This window comes from Astatotilapia calliptera, chromosome 10 (assembly GCF_900246225.1).
Source record: "Astatotilapia calliptera chromosome 10, fAstCal1.2, whole genome shotgun sequence".
Classification (NCBI taxonomy): Eukaryota; Metazoa; Chordata; class Actinopteri; order Cichliformes; family Cichlidae; genus Astatotilapia; species Astatotilapia calliptera.
The window spans coordinates 26,448,897-26,463,875 of NC_039311.1; the positions used below are offsets into that span (position 1 = coordinate 26,448,897).

At 39.1% G+C, this 14,979-nt stretch overlaps 1 protein-coding gene across 5 annotated transcripts in view; it reads left to right on the forward strand.

Annotated features, from left to right (window-relative positions):
* Positions 1 to 14,979, forward strand: part of cadm1a (cell adhesion molecule 1a) — a 470,606-nt gene that overhangs the window by 341,346 nt on the left and 114,281 nt on the right. For all 5 annotated transcript variants that reach the window (XM_026182490.1, XM_026182491.1, XM_026182487.1 and 2 more), the window contains one exon: positions 525 to 671. In XM_026182490.1, coding sequence (XP_026038275.1) covers positions 525 to 671 — 147 coding nt within the window. The remainder of the gene's footprint in view (positions 1 to 524; positions 672 to 14,979) is intronic.

Genomic DNA, 14,979 nt, shown 5'->3' on the forward strand with positions numbered 1-14,979 from the left:
TGGGACATTATTACTGTAGTTTTTCAAACCAAGTAGCTACAAAGAATCCATTTTTCATTCTTCAGGCAGAGATATTGCTTGTGAAACAAGGAAGCGCAGAAGTCTAACTGGCTACTGATGACCAATGACGCCTGTGACCAATTTTTCACAGCCCGTGGGCTTGCTGAGCGGTTTCCCAGCTTTCTCAGTTCCTGTTTATTGGACACATATTAAGCTGGCTTGGTCCACCACCTGCTGAATGTTGACTCATTAAATATTGCATTGCACTAAAACAGTTGGTCAAAAAAAGTAGAATTACATATCATCTGTTCGATATTTGAAGATCTATATATATATATATATATATATATATATATATATATATATATATATAAGATAAGATAAGATAAGATAGAACTTTATTAATCCCTCGGGTGGGTTCCTCTGGGAAATTCGACTTCCAAAAAGCACAGCAACGACCGAAGTTACAGTACAGTATATATGTACATATGCTAACGTAATTTCTGTGTCTTTGTTTTGTCCAGTGGTGAGTCAGAACCTGGTGACAGACAACGTGACCGTGGTGGAGGGAGAGATGGCGATCATCAGCTGCCGGGTGAAGAACAATGATGACTCCGTTATCCAGCTGCTCAACCCCAACAGACAGACAATCTACTTCAGAGACATGAGGCGTGAGTGTTGTACAACCTTGAATGACTTCACTGCCATTCTTTATTAATTAGGCTATATTTTTGTGTGTTTGAGTGTGTTGATGTAAGAAAGTAAATTGACTTTTTTTGTAAAAGAAAATCAATTAGTGAAGCAGCTGATGCCTATTTCAGTTTTAAATGTCAGCGTTTTTACATTACAATGCGATGTGCCAAAGAGAGTTGATAATGAGATACCAACATGAATTTAGCAGGCTGATTGGACTTTATTGTTGCTTTTGGTTGCTAAGTATTCAAGCATTGGGTAGAATCAGGCTTTTAGTTTTTATAGGGTAGTGCATTGGAGATTTTAGATATTTAATAACTTACCTTTCTTTCCATTTTGTTTGAGCTAGCCGATTAGCCTTTGTGAATACAACTAAATCCGGCACGACATGGAATAATTTCTTTGCACAACCTTTCCATCAAAATAAAGGAATTTTAGTTTTACTTTGAAAAGGGGGTGCCTTTTGGGAGTTTTTGAGCCTATACGTGTCACTTCCAAACAGTACCTCAAAGAGAAGTGGGTCGAAATCCAGGAAGCGCTCCTTCTCAAAAGTAATTAAAGCGAGCTTATGGTTGATGGCAGATGATTTCAGCAGTAGTGTTAGACTTAGTTGTGTGTTTTTACTGAGGAAATAGAGATGCTAGGAGACAATCTTGTATATTGTGCGTTGTCGTATTGGAATGAAGCAACAGCAGAAATACGAGGCTACAGGCACGGGACAGTCTGTGGTGTAACGATAAAAGGCTTGGAGCTACAAACAAATTCTGGAGGATCTGGAGTGATGGAGGTATTAGGACAAGTGTAGTCATAGCAAAGTAAATGACTAAGTCAGGTTGTCCATTTAAAGAGAACATTCATAAAAACAGCAGTATTTTACATTTTCTATGTGCATCAGATTTCATGCCAGAAGACTAGGGTGTATAATGCATGGGATATACCACGGTTAGACAGCTTCTTGATTTTTATTTATTTTGGAAGCCTTTATGTGGAACATACAATACAACAATATTAAGATATTTTTTTAATTTTTCAGAAAATTAAACAAAATAACAGTAATTCACATATGTTTGACCCTCAAAGTGATCCCCCTTCCCCAGTGTGGACCTCAGTGAAATTGAGTTCAGCTCCCCTCCTTTAAACATTCCCGCTGCTGTGGGAAGAAGTCAGTGAACCTTCAGATTTAATAACTGGTCAAACCTCCTTCGAGAAGGAAACACCTCAAAAAAGTGTTTCCCATGGCAGCAGATCAGGCCTTTACAAAGTTCAGGAACAATTCCTCTTCTGCTGTAGGATGTTTCGTGTGACTGGCTCTCTGGACTTCTGGCCTCTGACTGTGTTGACTCATGGACTACCCCCCCCCCCCCCAAACACACACACGCACACACAATTTTTTCTTTCTATATTAGATTTACTAACATGTTTCGGGTCATTGGTGTCTGGTCGCTGCTGCTTTACCCAACTTCACCCTTCACCCGAGTAAGCAATATTTTTAGATGGAGTTTCTTAAGGACTGGGTGTTTCTCAACCATTAGAAATGGTTGTCTAAAATCACAAACCCCAATCGCTTATCGAAGAGACGTCAAACAACCAGCAGCTTTAGCTGATGAAAGCTTGTTTGCGTTCTTTACTGCTTCTACAGCCTGACATCATCCTGAAATATACCAGGATGCTTTGCTGTTAACTAGAGGAGATGCAAATTTGCTTAGATGAATTTAACTGGATTGCTATGTAACGTAACAGCACAGGATCAAGACCACAATCTACTGCTGACAACTGGCTGCGCACATTTGCAGTATGCTCTATGGGTGTTTGAATTCAAGGTGCCAAATAAAATTGAATTGAATTGCGTATCCAGTTGTAATATACAATCAATTGAGTGCTATAATAAAAATAGATTGTTTGTTCATTATTGTAACTTATGATTATAACCGGGGTAAATTTGGCAGGTCGGATGTGGGGGGGGATTATCAGACAGATGACATCCTGCATGGGCAGGATAATCAGGAACGATTCTGTTCCAGCGTTTCAATATAGAAAAGAAATGCTGTGTGTCAACCAATCTCAGCAGTGGCATCAGAATTCTCTGCAAAAGTGAGATTTGCAGATGTGTCTTTCATCTTGTTGAACTGCAGCTAAGCACCTGACTGCTCTCTGCAACATTCTGCAGAAATTACACACATGGTTTGTTGGCTTTGCATACTAACGCAGCTGCTGTGATAGGCTGACGGAGAGGAGCAGACGCACTCCGGTGTGAAAAGATTAAACCTAATCTGACCCTCTGACCCTTCACTGCATTGTTCACAAGTTAGAGCCCACAGTTTGTGATGCATTTGGGTCTCTTTCAGAGAATGAATTGGGTCGAGAATTAACGTCCTTCCCTGTACAAAGATTTGCATTGCAAACAGCACTTCATGGAAAAGCAGAAAAAGTCCACTTTTAAAGCAGTTTGTATTTTAGATTTGTATGTAGGAATCTGCCACAGCGGAATATTTATTAAGCCCAGTATTCCTTAAAAATTAGGCACTTTGTGCTGGTGAAATTTGAGCTTATTTCATATTAATTATTTTTCATTGGCTCTTCTGACACGGAGAGCAATGTCAATAACATGCTCTTTTATTTCATTTATATTGCATGTGATGTACTAAATAGCATAAAAAGCATCCAGCGATGACGTCGCGTGACATTAATTAATATTCTTCTTACATTATTTGCATTTCCGGGCAGCTACTTTAAGTTTGACCCACATGTCTGCAGCCAGATTAATAGAGAACAAAGTTAGTATAATCCACCGTGTTTAGCTCTCAGCATGTCTGCTTCAATAAAAGCAGCTCATACCCCTAAACATTTAATGACCTGTGTGTTTATTCTTATCCTCCCCAATTATCGTGTCACAGCTCTAATTAGCCGTGTTTAGCTGGACATATTCTGTTCTCTCCTCTGTTGTGCCAGTTTCTTTGTGTTTTTTTAAGCCGCCATGCGAAACGGTGACCTGCTCTTAAAATACACATTGCTCTTAGCAGTTTTCATACTTTTCAAGCTGTATCTTGGAAATGCTTGTTAATCTGCATGTAATTTTATTAGCAGTTTACATTTAAAAAGAAAAAAGGACGACGTGGACCATATCTGGTAGAATTTTTATGTTGGCAACAATAGGATGTTTTGTATGGTTACACTGAGGTCACTTAATAAAGTCGCAAAATTAGATTTAGCATTCATCATGTTGGTTAGTCTGCTCTAAAAGCAGGCTACATGCTCCACTTTGTACAGATGTGACACCACAGACTCTGGATGGTAATAGATCAAATGACTGCTGCCACCTGAGGGAATTTGCTCCCCGGCCCATGCAGCTTAGTCGTTCCATCACAGACACTTGTTCAGGAGAACAAATGAGCACGCAGCTACTGGTGAGGGACAATGACGTCTGGTAATTATTATTAAATATGGTGTTGTCAAACTGTCACCAAGAAAAATGCCCGGTTGAGTCAAATGGCCTATTAATTATGCAGCTAAATATTGCATAGAATTTGCCTTAAATGTAATTTCAAAGGAAAAAAGTGATCTCCAGAGAAATCCTAAAGAACAATCTGTGCGTGAAGTAAAATGTCTCGCTCATTAAATAGTTTTGTAGCCTCTGAACAAATGCAGTCCCCTGCTGAGAGCGATGATGGCAAAGCAATTAGCCGTGGAGGACAGGTAGAATACCAGCGCAAGCGGTATATATGAAATGATGTCGTTTACTAAACACACACACAGGGATGATAGATAGTTTGGTGTTTACATAAAAAAAAATCAAACTAAAACAGATAAATTGTGCTAGTAAAAATAAGTCTAGTCATATCAGCTTTATACTGTATGTATAGCCCATTTAAACCCAGTGAGCTCCATATAAAAATCTTTAAAATCTAATTATTACATAAATAATGGATTAAAGTTGTTTAATCAATAAAGCTGCCCTGACTGACTGCTTATTAATTACTGCTTTTTTTCCCCCTTTTACCATCAAACACATGCTGAGGGACAAAGAGAGAGGGGCACAGATAGTGAGTGGTTACACTGGAGCGTACCAAACCAGGACTTTGCTGAGAAAACTGAGAAGAAACACATCAATAAGGAAAAACTACAGGATAGTAAGAACTGAACTGTAACCTCTAATTGCCTTCACTGCTTTAAGCCTAAAACTCCTGAACTGAAAATTAGCTTCCCTCCAGCCCTGGGCCAAGCAGTTAAGTTTAGGAAAAGATTCTGATCTGGACTCCAACCTATTTCAATTTAACTCCAATTAGGGCTGCACGATTAATCGTTAGAAAATCGCGATCTCGATTCATACTTATGTGCGATCTCATTTCCAAATGACAACGATTTAAAAAAAAAAAAAAAAAAAAAAAAGACGACGACGATTGTACCGCATTTTGATCTGGGACGTAATCTGCATGAAAACAAGCGCTCACTCTTCCTGCTCAACAAATGACAAGGGCGGAGCCTTATACCACGTGATGCTAAAATTAGCAGGGAAAAAACAACGGAATTTCAAGCAGTACAACATTTTGCGGCAACAACAAAACGTGAGACATTTGTTGTTTTTATGTTTATTTATTGTTTTTATGTTCAGTTTCAACTGTTACGAAGTTGATGTGCAGTTAATAAGTGCAATAAATATTTATATTGGAAAAGAAAATCGTGAGAGAATCGTGATCTCAATTCTAAGGCAAAAAATCGTGATTCTCATTTTATGCAAAATCGTGCATCCCTAACTCCAATGTATTTTTTAAAGTCTCTTCCCAACCTTAACCGAATGTTTTTGTACTTTTACACTAGACTTGAACTTCTGGTGGCAATTTTGGAAATTAGCAATTTCAAAAAAATGTTTATTCATACATGTAGCGTATAGGAGTGTTCAATATAATGATATAAATCGGATGACCATATGAAATCATCTATCATTTCATATTACGCTATTAATTGTTTTGCGGTGTCGCAAAATAAACTGTTTATGGCAATATTTTTTCATCGTTTTGATGGTTGCTGTAGGGGCTATATTAATTTGTTGAAGTTATCTCTTTCTCTTATATTAAATGTAACCACACTACGGACAGATAAGTGACTGTTTTTACGCGTTGTCGTTAGCAACAAAGACGGCAAACCCAGCGTGTGCCTCCGGCGCTGTCTGCTTATTTTCCACATAAACCTTTCACAATAAAGCTGAAGATCCTGTTGAGAATTTTCAAAATAAACCGAAATGATGACGAACAGATAGACCAGTCAAATCCAATGACTCATTGGTTAAAACCAATCGAGGACCTTATTTCTAAACAAGGGGCTGTAGCAAATGTCAACCAAATTTCTGTAGCATGCACATGGTTTGGTTATGAAAAGTCGGACACGGACCAGAAAATTGTACTATGCAAATTATGCATGAAACTGGTCCCCACCTCAGACTCGAACACGGCAAACCTCTTCTACCACCTACGAAACATACTCTGATGGGTAAAATTAAGTGCCAAACCATGCTACCTTTGTGAATGTTACCTACATGCGTACTTTAACGGGTAAAATGAAGTACTCTGATGGGCAAAGTTAAATGGCAAACCGTCATACCTACTTAAATTTGTGCTGGAATTACTCTGTGACAGCAGAAATGTACATAAACTATTTACGGTAAGACGTTTTGCCAAAGTAGGATGGTTTGTCAGAACACCGTTACAACTTATGTCTAAAAATGTATGTTTTCAGGCATCGGTCAAAGCACTCGACTCCATGTACTCAACGCCCAGGTGGAAACACTTCATGCAAGTCGAGTTGCCCGAGATTCACAGAATTTACAGAAAATGTAAATTTTCCTTGTGATATTTATCCATGTCATGACGATAAATGACTTATGAGATTTTGGTCATATCGCACACCCCTAGTAGCGTAGTCTCATAGTATATTTATAGTTTGGTGCCACTGTGCTAACTTCTGCACCACCACGATGCTTAGACAGATACAGAAATATCAACCAAATTTCTGTTGTCCTGTTAACCAAATTATGTAGTTGGTTGAACGCAGCCTGTCTAAGTAATGCAATATACTATACGTTTTTAGTCACTCTATAAGGCACACATTTGCTTTGAAGCCCAAAAATTAGCCCTAGGGAGGGTATATTTATATAAATTCAACTTGTGAGGACAGAAACTGATTTCGTTTTATTTCTGAGGGTTAAGGCCGCACGGATGACAGGACATGAGCTGTAGAGCTGTAGTCCTCTGCTTTCCATGGACAGCCATCAGTGCTGACAGAGATGCATGGCTGTGTCGCACTCGAATCACTTTCAGAAACAAAGAGCGTACACTGCAATCACAACAGTGCTTGTCGTCATACCTGAATAATCAGAGCAACAAGGTAAATGTGTCAGAGGACAATCATGAACATTGCTTCGCTCTAAATTACCCGAAAAACACAGTCAGTGGCTTCACCAGTGACATGGAGTTATTTTGGCAACTATTCCACTCACTTGCGCTCTCAGCCTGACCCAAACAAGACCGGTTGTGTGTGTGTGTGTGTGTGTGTGTGTGTGTGTGTGTGTGTGTGTGTGTGTGTGTGTGTGTGTGTGTGTGTGTGTGTGTGTGTATCTAACCTTCCTCCTACACACTGGCACTGAACAAAGATGCATTCTCTAACATTTGAAGCAAAAGCTGAGTGAGTGTTTGAGCAGAGAAAGTAACGCTCTGTGTCTTTCTCACAGTTCGTATCGTTGTTCCACCACATGATAATCTAATACTGTAATTAAAGACAAAAAAGAAAAACAGCTGACTTTGCGGTTGTTAATTTCCAAAAGGTTTGTGTATAAATAACTGCTGCTTCACAAACAACAATATAATGCATTAATGCTAAGATTTATATATTTATCACCGCGGTCGCTGTGGGATGCAACACAGTGATGTTGCCATGCTAACAGGAGACCAATGCAGTACCTATAATTATCATAAAACAGTAAAGATGATGCACTGATGTAAGAATGATGTAGCACAGTGAGAGGCTTTAGTCACTCAGACATAGAGACCAGTCCCTGACCCCTGACAGCCTCTTGTTGCTAGGGAAAAATACGTTGCTAAGATGTTGCTGGAGGTTGTCATCTTTCATTAGGTGGCATTAGTCACAAACAGGTACAGTACTACTACAGTACAACACCAAAACCTTGTTATTTTCTTCGTCAGATTGTCGCAGTCACCTGTATTTAGCAGAGAAGACTTGATTTATCTGCAAACACTCACAAACTTGAACTTTTATAGGTGGCTGGTGTGCATTTCCACTTTGTGTCACATTTTTCACAGTTTCACAACCACTTGGCGAGTAGTTTGCAAATGTTTGGAGTCAAGTTGGCGTGCAAACTGTTAGCTACTTCCTAAACTTTCTACCAACCAAACAACCACTTGGAGATATTTGGTGCAGCTCTGCATACCTTGATGCGATCAATTTCAGCCACCAACAGGCAGCAAACCACTTGACAACCAGTCAAGGAACACACATCTTTCTCCTAGTGACCCATGGTTGCCAGGGGGGCACCAACAAATCTCTATGTCTGTGTGTGGCCCAATGAATGGGTAAATATAATATTTAGCAGCAAAAGGAAGATAGCAGCTAAATAAGTCCAAGAAACAATGAAAGGAAGTATTAATATCACTATTAAATTCATCCAATGGAAAAGACAAACGGTTGCTCCTTGTTTGATGGCAGTGAGCTGTTTTTGCTAACATGTAAGTCATGATAATTCAGGCTAATAAAAGACAGAAGTATCAGTGAAAAAGTCCTTTATTACCTTCGTTGGCTGTTTTTAACCCTAGAAAAAATTACAGTGCACAGCTCACACATTGTGTGCACTGCCTTTTTGATATTAATTATAATAATAACTTTATTTGTACAGCACTTAAAAACTGAGTTACAAAGTTCACCACAGTTTGAATTAAAGTCACCATTAAAGATAACTACGCGTGTTTGAACATGCAGACAGTCTAATCAGGGAAACCTGATTTCCAAGCTAGCTTCAGTCTAACACATCCTGGGTCTGACGTTACAGTTGGACATTTCTGAAACACCTCAGCTAGGAGGTGTTTAGGAGGCATCATAAATAGATACCCAGGAGGTGTAGTGAGTCACAAATAAGCCCTTAGCTCAGCCACCATTCAGAAGAAGTTAAATTGCACCACATGTGTCCATGATCTCACTCTTTTGGCCACTACCCAGAGCTTGTAACCATAGTGAGGGTAGGGATGTACATCAACTAGCAAATTGTTTGTTAACAGTAAAATAACCCTTAATTATAGTTTAAGTAACAATTAAATTATAGTCTGTTAGGTTTTAGCCCTTTACTTTGGTCCATTTTTTGTTAAAGTTCCTCTTTCCTTATTTCACTGTGAGCAGTCAGGGTGCTTTATACAACTTGCTTCATTGACCCATTTTTTAATGGTGTTTCTACAGAAGTGCTTACAAGTTCAAATATCAGCGACCTCGACTACAAGCTCAGAGGTCAAGTTTTCAAATAGCCTTTTTCAAATTAATACCGTAGGTATATCTACAAAAAATCTCAGACGAGTTCGAATATAAGTGACCCTGGCCTTGAGGTCAGAGTAACTTTTCTGAAAATCTTGTGCATGTGATAACTTGAGAACATGTTGATTTTGAATGAACGATGTATGATTTTGAAATCGATACCATAGGTTTATCTACTAGAAAGCTGAGGGGTAGCACTGGTGGTTGCCATTATTTTTTTTCTCTGTCAGACACACAGAACATGCTCGGATCAGCATGATGTTCTGCTACCAACAAGACATTTGCACAGTGCCCTCTGGTGGGCAAACTGTTCAACATCAACATTCATAACACAGTTGAAGGGTGTTTCTTCCGGTTCTTTTTTTTTTTCTTTTTTACTGTTTCTATTAGCCTTCTGAAACCTACATATGTGTGAATGGGTAAGACTGGCTGATATATCAGTCCTGCAATATATATACATTTGGCTTTAGTTACTTTTTGTAGTTATACATAAAGTTTCCCACAGCCTTCACTATTTTATTTCAAAGTTTAAAAAAAGGAAGGTTCATACATCAGCTTTGCAAATCTAGTGCAAACCTGCATTTGAAGTGTGTAAATCCAGTTCTGTTCATTTTTTGGTGTTTGTCTTCAGTTAAGACTCTATGCATAAACACAAACACACTGTTTATATACACTCATTACTTAATGGTTTATACTTTATGACTCACCAGAGACATCCAAGCACCCGGTGAGGTGGAGTGCCAGGCCCTCCTTCACATTTACTACTCCCTCCTCATTCATCGCCTTTCAAAATGCACCTTCTATATACTATACAAGGGCACGCTCGCAGAAAGCCCTCATGCGTATGCTAAAGCGAACTTGGTATTTATCTGCTGTTGTGCCGAGCCACGGTGAGCTGACTCCCACAAGCTGGCTGTCAAGGGCAAGGTGTTCGTCTTTGACGCAGGCTCCTTGATCTTCTGTGATCCCTCCCAGGCATCTTCGCTGCAGCTGCACTGCTTCATTATGACATAACCTCCACTAGGCTGCTTCCAAACAACATTGCCCCCTTCAAAATATCACATCTGCCATCGCAGTCTGAATTCGCAATGGTGGATTATCTTTGTGAGTGTGAGATGGAAAGCAAGAAGGAGTAAAGAGACAGAAAAAGAAGAGTGCTTTGAAACCTGCTCCAGTTACTTTTAGCGAGGAGCCTGACTATTGGTCGTCCTTCAGTTACACTTTATGTTCACCAAAAGCAGCTCTTATGCTTTCTGTAAACATTTTTACTCAGTTTAATCAATTTCATTCAAGTGGAATCGAGTGCCATGAGATGCAAGTACTGCGCTGCTTTTCATTTTACATCCCTGCCTCTGCAGCTCTGCAGAAAAACACTGTTTTGTACATTTTATGGGCTAATTCAGCAATTCAGTGTTACGCTTCTATAATACTGGGAGACACCAACAGGCCAGTGTCTTTTGGTTTCTTGTTTTTGTCAAGCTTCAGAATATATCACATGAACTTAGATTTTCATGAAGCCCCCTCTCCTTGACAAAAGCAACCATTGTCATCAGGGGTCCTCTTAACCTCTGACGGTGATTACCTGAAGTCTATTCCCAGTGCTACTTTAAATAATAAAAACCAGTCTAAAGATGTTTCAAGAGTAGCATAAGAATGCTTGGTATTTAACTCAGTCTAATCTTCAGTAGTTTAGTTCTGTGCAGAGTAAAACATACGACCCTTTAGTACAGACTGTTGTTAGCATCTAGCGTTTGCACAGATGGTGATATTTCAATGAAACAATGACATTTTTATTATGTGAGTGCTGCTGTGCTCCATTCGAAGTCAGCAGTAGTAAAAACACAGCTGGCAGGTTTCTGCTCAAACTGACTTATGTTTTATAGGAAAATATACATTGGCAACAGCTAATATCACACCTGAATTGGGACTTTTCAGCTCATCGAAAGGCTGTTATCAATTATCAGTTCCACACATAAAAGAAGACAGCGTGCTCTACGTTTTAGCCAGGCTGTTATCCATTCACTGTAATGAGTGATAAACATGCAATGCCATGATTATGTAGGAAAGCTAAATCTGGTGGCAAATGTTGGCGTAAGATAGCGACTGTGACTTTATAAGATCTGCTTAAATAATGTATGTTTTTTCTCCTTTGTGCCTCAACCTATCTAAACTGTTAAAAAGATTAAAAAGAAAAGCCAAAAAAGTCACGTTAGAGCATTAGGCTATTGCCACTTCTCTGCCGCCTCTCTCTTCTCCCAGTGCAGAATTGTGTTGCCGTTTTAACCTTGAAGCACGTTGTCCTTTTCTTTGGTTCAGCGGGGCAGAATGACTGGTGCTGAATGAGGTAATAACTATCTACTAGGAGCCAGAGGAGGCCACTTATGGGTGATATCTGGGCCTGATAACAACTGGAAACTGCCATTCAGGTGGCTGATAAGATTTTAAATAGGTGATCACTGTGCCAGCAAGACTTGGATATTGCACCATTTTTGCATTATCTTATGAGAACTTCACCATTGCCAGAAAGAAAATGCACACTCCTTTAATTGGCTTTTAAAATTAAGAATTATTCCAGAATTGCCACTGATATATTGATAATTAGGAGGTCTGCTAGGACCATTGGTGAATGTCTGGAGGGTAACCCTGTAATGCATGTCAAAATTTTCCTTCCATGTTAACCAGATTCACTATTTCTTAGACTAATTAAACAGACATCTTACCCCTACCATAAAACCTACTGTCACAAGTGCATATCTGTTTGGCTTGAGGAACAAAATCTAGTAATACATGTTGACTGCCTGTTCTTCTCTATTCTTTTCCCAAATACTTATGTTCATGAATCTACTCATACATGCTTCCATTACCACTCACTAAGGCAAAGACAGTATGTTCTACTTCAAATATACACCTACCCAGCTACTTGTATAAAAGGGCTAAGAAGGGCGTTCACACACACACACAGCCTTGTTCTCCCGTGGAGGATCGGTACAGTTGCAGCTTCTTGAGCAGTGGATCATTTTTCCACTGGAGGCTTGCAAGGTTCAAGGTAGAAGGCTTTTGTGACAGCAGCTTAACAAGCCAGGTGAAAGTACAAAAATAAACCCAGAATACCCCTATGCAGCTAAATTGTATTGTAAAGCTGGAGTGTTGGATATATACATAAAAAAGATATACGTATATACATAAATATTTTTTAAAAAATACACTTGCAATATGTTAGCCAGGTAACAAAATTAATACTTAATGAAAAGTCAAGTACCGTGCTTCATTAATGCATTGAGTGTTGACTAATCTCAGTGTATAATTTCCAGCACCAGCTCTACTTAACACAGTAAATGATATACTTTAACTCAAACTATTTGTATGTATTCCAAGAATGAACTAGAGAAAGAGGAATCAAGCCTATTATGTGTTACCTTACTGTTACTCTTACATAACATAAATACAGATAACCATTACTGTTTGTTTCTTTTTATTTTAGAGTCCAAAACAACACCTTTGAGTTCTTTTTAGGTGGAAGCAAGAGTAACAAAACCCCTCCAGTAAAATGCAGCTGAGAGGTGAAGTCTGCGAGAAATGGCAACACTTCACAGATTTTTCAGCAGAACTCGTGTCAGTTATGACCAGGAGGATCAATTCAGTCCTTATGCAGAAAGGTGGACATACAGAATTGGAGGAAATCAGTTCAATGAAATGTACTGTAACTTTATTTGCAGATGGATCTTAAATATAAACTTTTCGTTATATTTAAATTACACATTCTGGGGTTTTTTTTCATTCTTCTTTAACGGGTAGATTTGTAACCATTTAGCACATTAGTGATACTGACCCATGTGATACGCAGTTTTGTTTGGTGTGCTAAAAATATACAGTAGAAAGCTACATTCGGCTGCTCCTTTATTCACAAGGGGTCATCGCAACAGGCAGCTCGGCTTGTTTGATTTTCTTCTTATGCCTGAGGCCCTTCCTGACACAACCCCAAAGGGATTTGTGTCTTTTCCTGGGATAAAACCAGGGAGCTTTTGCTCATTAGGCAGACGTGTACGCTACAGTATAGAGCCTCTTCTGAGCACATGCAGTACAACTGACAAATAACTATGTATACAGATACCACTGTTCATCTCAGTCCAAACTAATAACCTTGTTATTTCAACCCAGTCTAATTCCTAGAGAATCAGATACTGCTGTTTGTAAAAGATGTCCTTCAGTTGACAGTAAGACCTCGCTCTGCTTCAGAATGGTCAACATTTGCTTAAGACGTGACAGCCCAGCCCTAACCCTGACTCTAGTTCTAGGCAAGTTCTAGTTCGAGTCTTAGCAATCAGGGATAAAATCCTAAACAAAAACGATTTTTTTCACACAAAAAGTCAGTTTTGCTTCTTTTCTCCAAAATACAGGTTAGTGTTGCCAGGGTTAAGAAAAAGTAACTCATTATATTAATCTTTGACAGAAATACATTTAGAGTGTTAATTTCAAGGAGACACAGATGGATGGAGTCCAGCCGAGACGAGCTGCCTCACAAGTCTTTCAACACTGAAGTTTTTTAAACAGCTCTTCACAAAGTGCATCTGTCTTCAAATATGAGGAGATCATTATACGTGCATTGCTGTCTTTCTCTTAGAATGAACATGTTGCAAGGTGGGTTTCTTTTTAGACACGAGAGACTGAATAATTTGGGGCATTCCCAAAAAAATCTGTTTACAATATTGATACTCCACATTTTAAGTGAGGCTGGTGCGGTAATTTCAGCCAGTTTTCCCATTAAGTGGTTAAAGAAATAAAAAAAATAAATGAAATGTATAATTAAGCTAGTCATTTACAAGACCAGGTACAGGTACATCTGAAGGGTTGTCTTTGCATTTGGAACATTTTGCTGTGAACAGACAAGTGCAGCCAAAGGAGCTCTTTGACCACATGTGAAACAAGCCACCCTTAAGCTGTGAAAAGAGAAAAATCTATCCAAGATACTGATACAAATGTAGGATAGGCAAAATCTACAGTTTAGTAAATCCTGAGAAAGAAAGAAAGAAAGAAAGAAAGAAAGAAAGAAAGAAAGAAAGAAAGAAAGAAAGAAAGAAAGTGCTGATGAACTCATTAAAGCAAAAAGAACTGGACGTCCTCGGAAGACAACAATGGTGGATGATCGCAGATTTATTTCCATGATGAAGTGAAATCCCTTAAAAGCAGCCAACCAAGTGAACAACACTGTCCAGGAGGGTAGACGTAGCAATACCCCAGTCTACCATAAAGAGAAGACTGCATGAAAGTAAATAGAGAGGGTTCACTGCACAATGCGAGCCACTCATAAGGCTCAAGAATAGAAACGTTAGATTGGACTTGCTGCTGGCTTTTTTAGATGGATGTTTTTAGCACTGTTCTGGAAAAACATTCTTTGGACAGAAGAAACCAACATCTACCAGAATGATGGCAAGAAAAAAAGTACAGAGAAGCTGTGGAACAGCTCATGATCCAAAACATACCGCATCATGTGTAAAACACATGCAATGGCTTGGGCGTGCATGGCTGGGACACTAGTGTTTATTGATGATGGGACTCAGGACAGAAGCAGCCGACTGAAGTCGGAGGTGTTCAGAGACATACTGTCTGTTCAAATCCTGCTACATGCAGATAGACAATGACCCAAAAACATACAGCCAAAGCAACCCAGGATCTTATCAAAGCAAAGAAGTGGAATAATCTTGAATGGTCACCTGTTGGTCACCTGATCTTAACCCAACTGAGCATGCATTTCACTTGTTG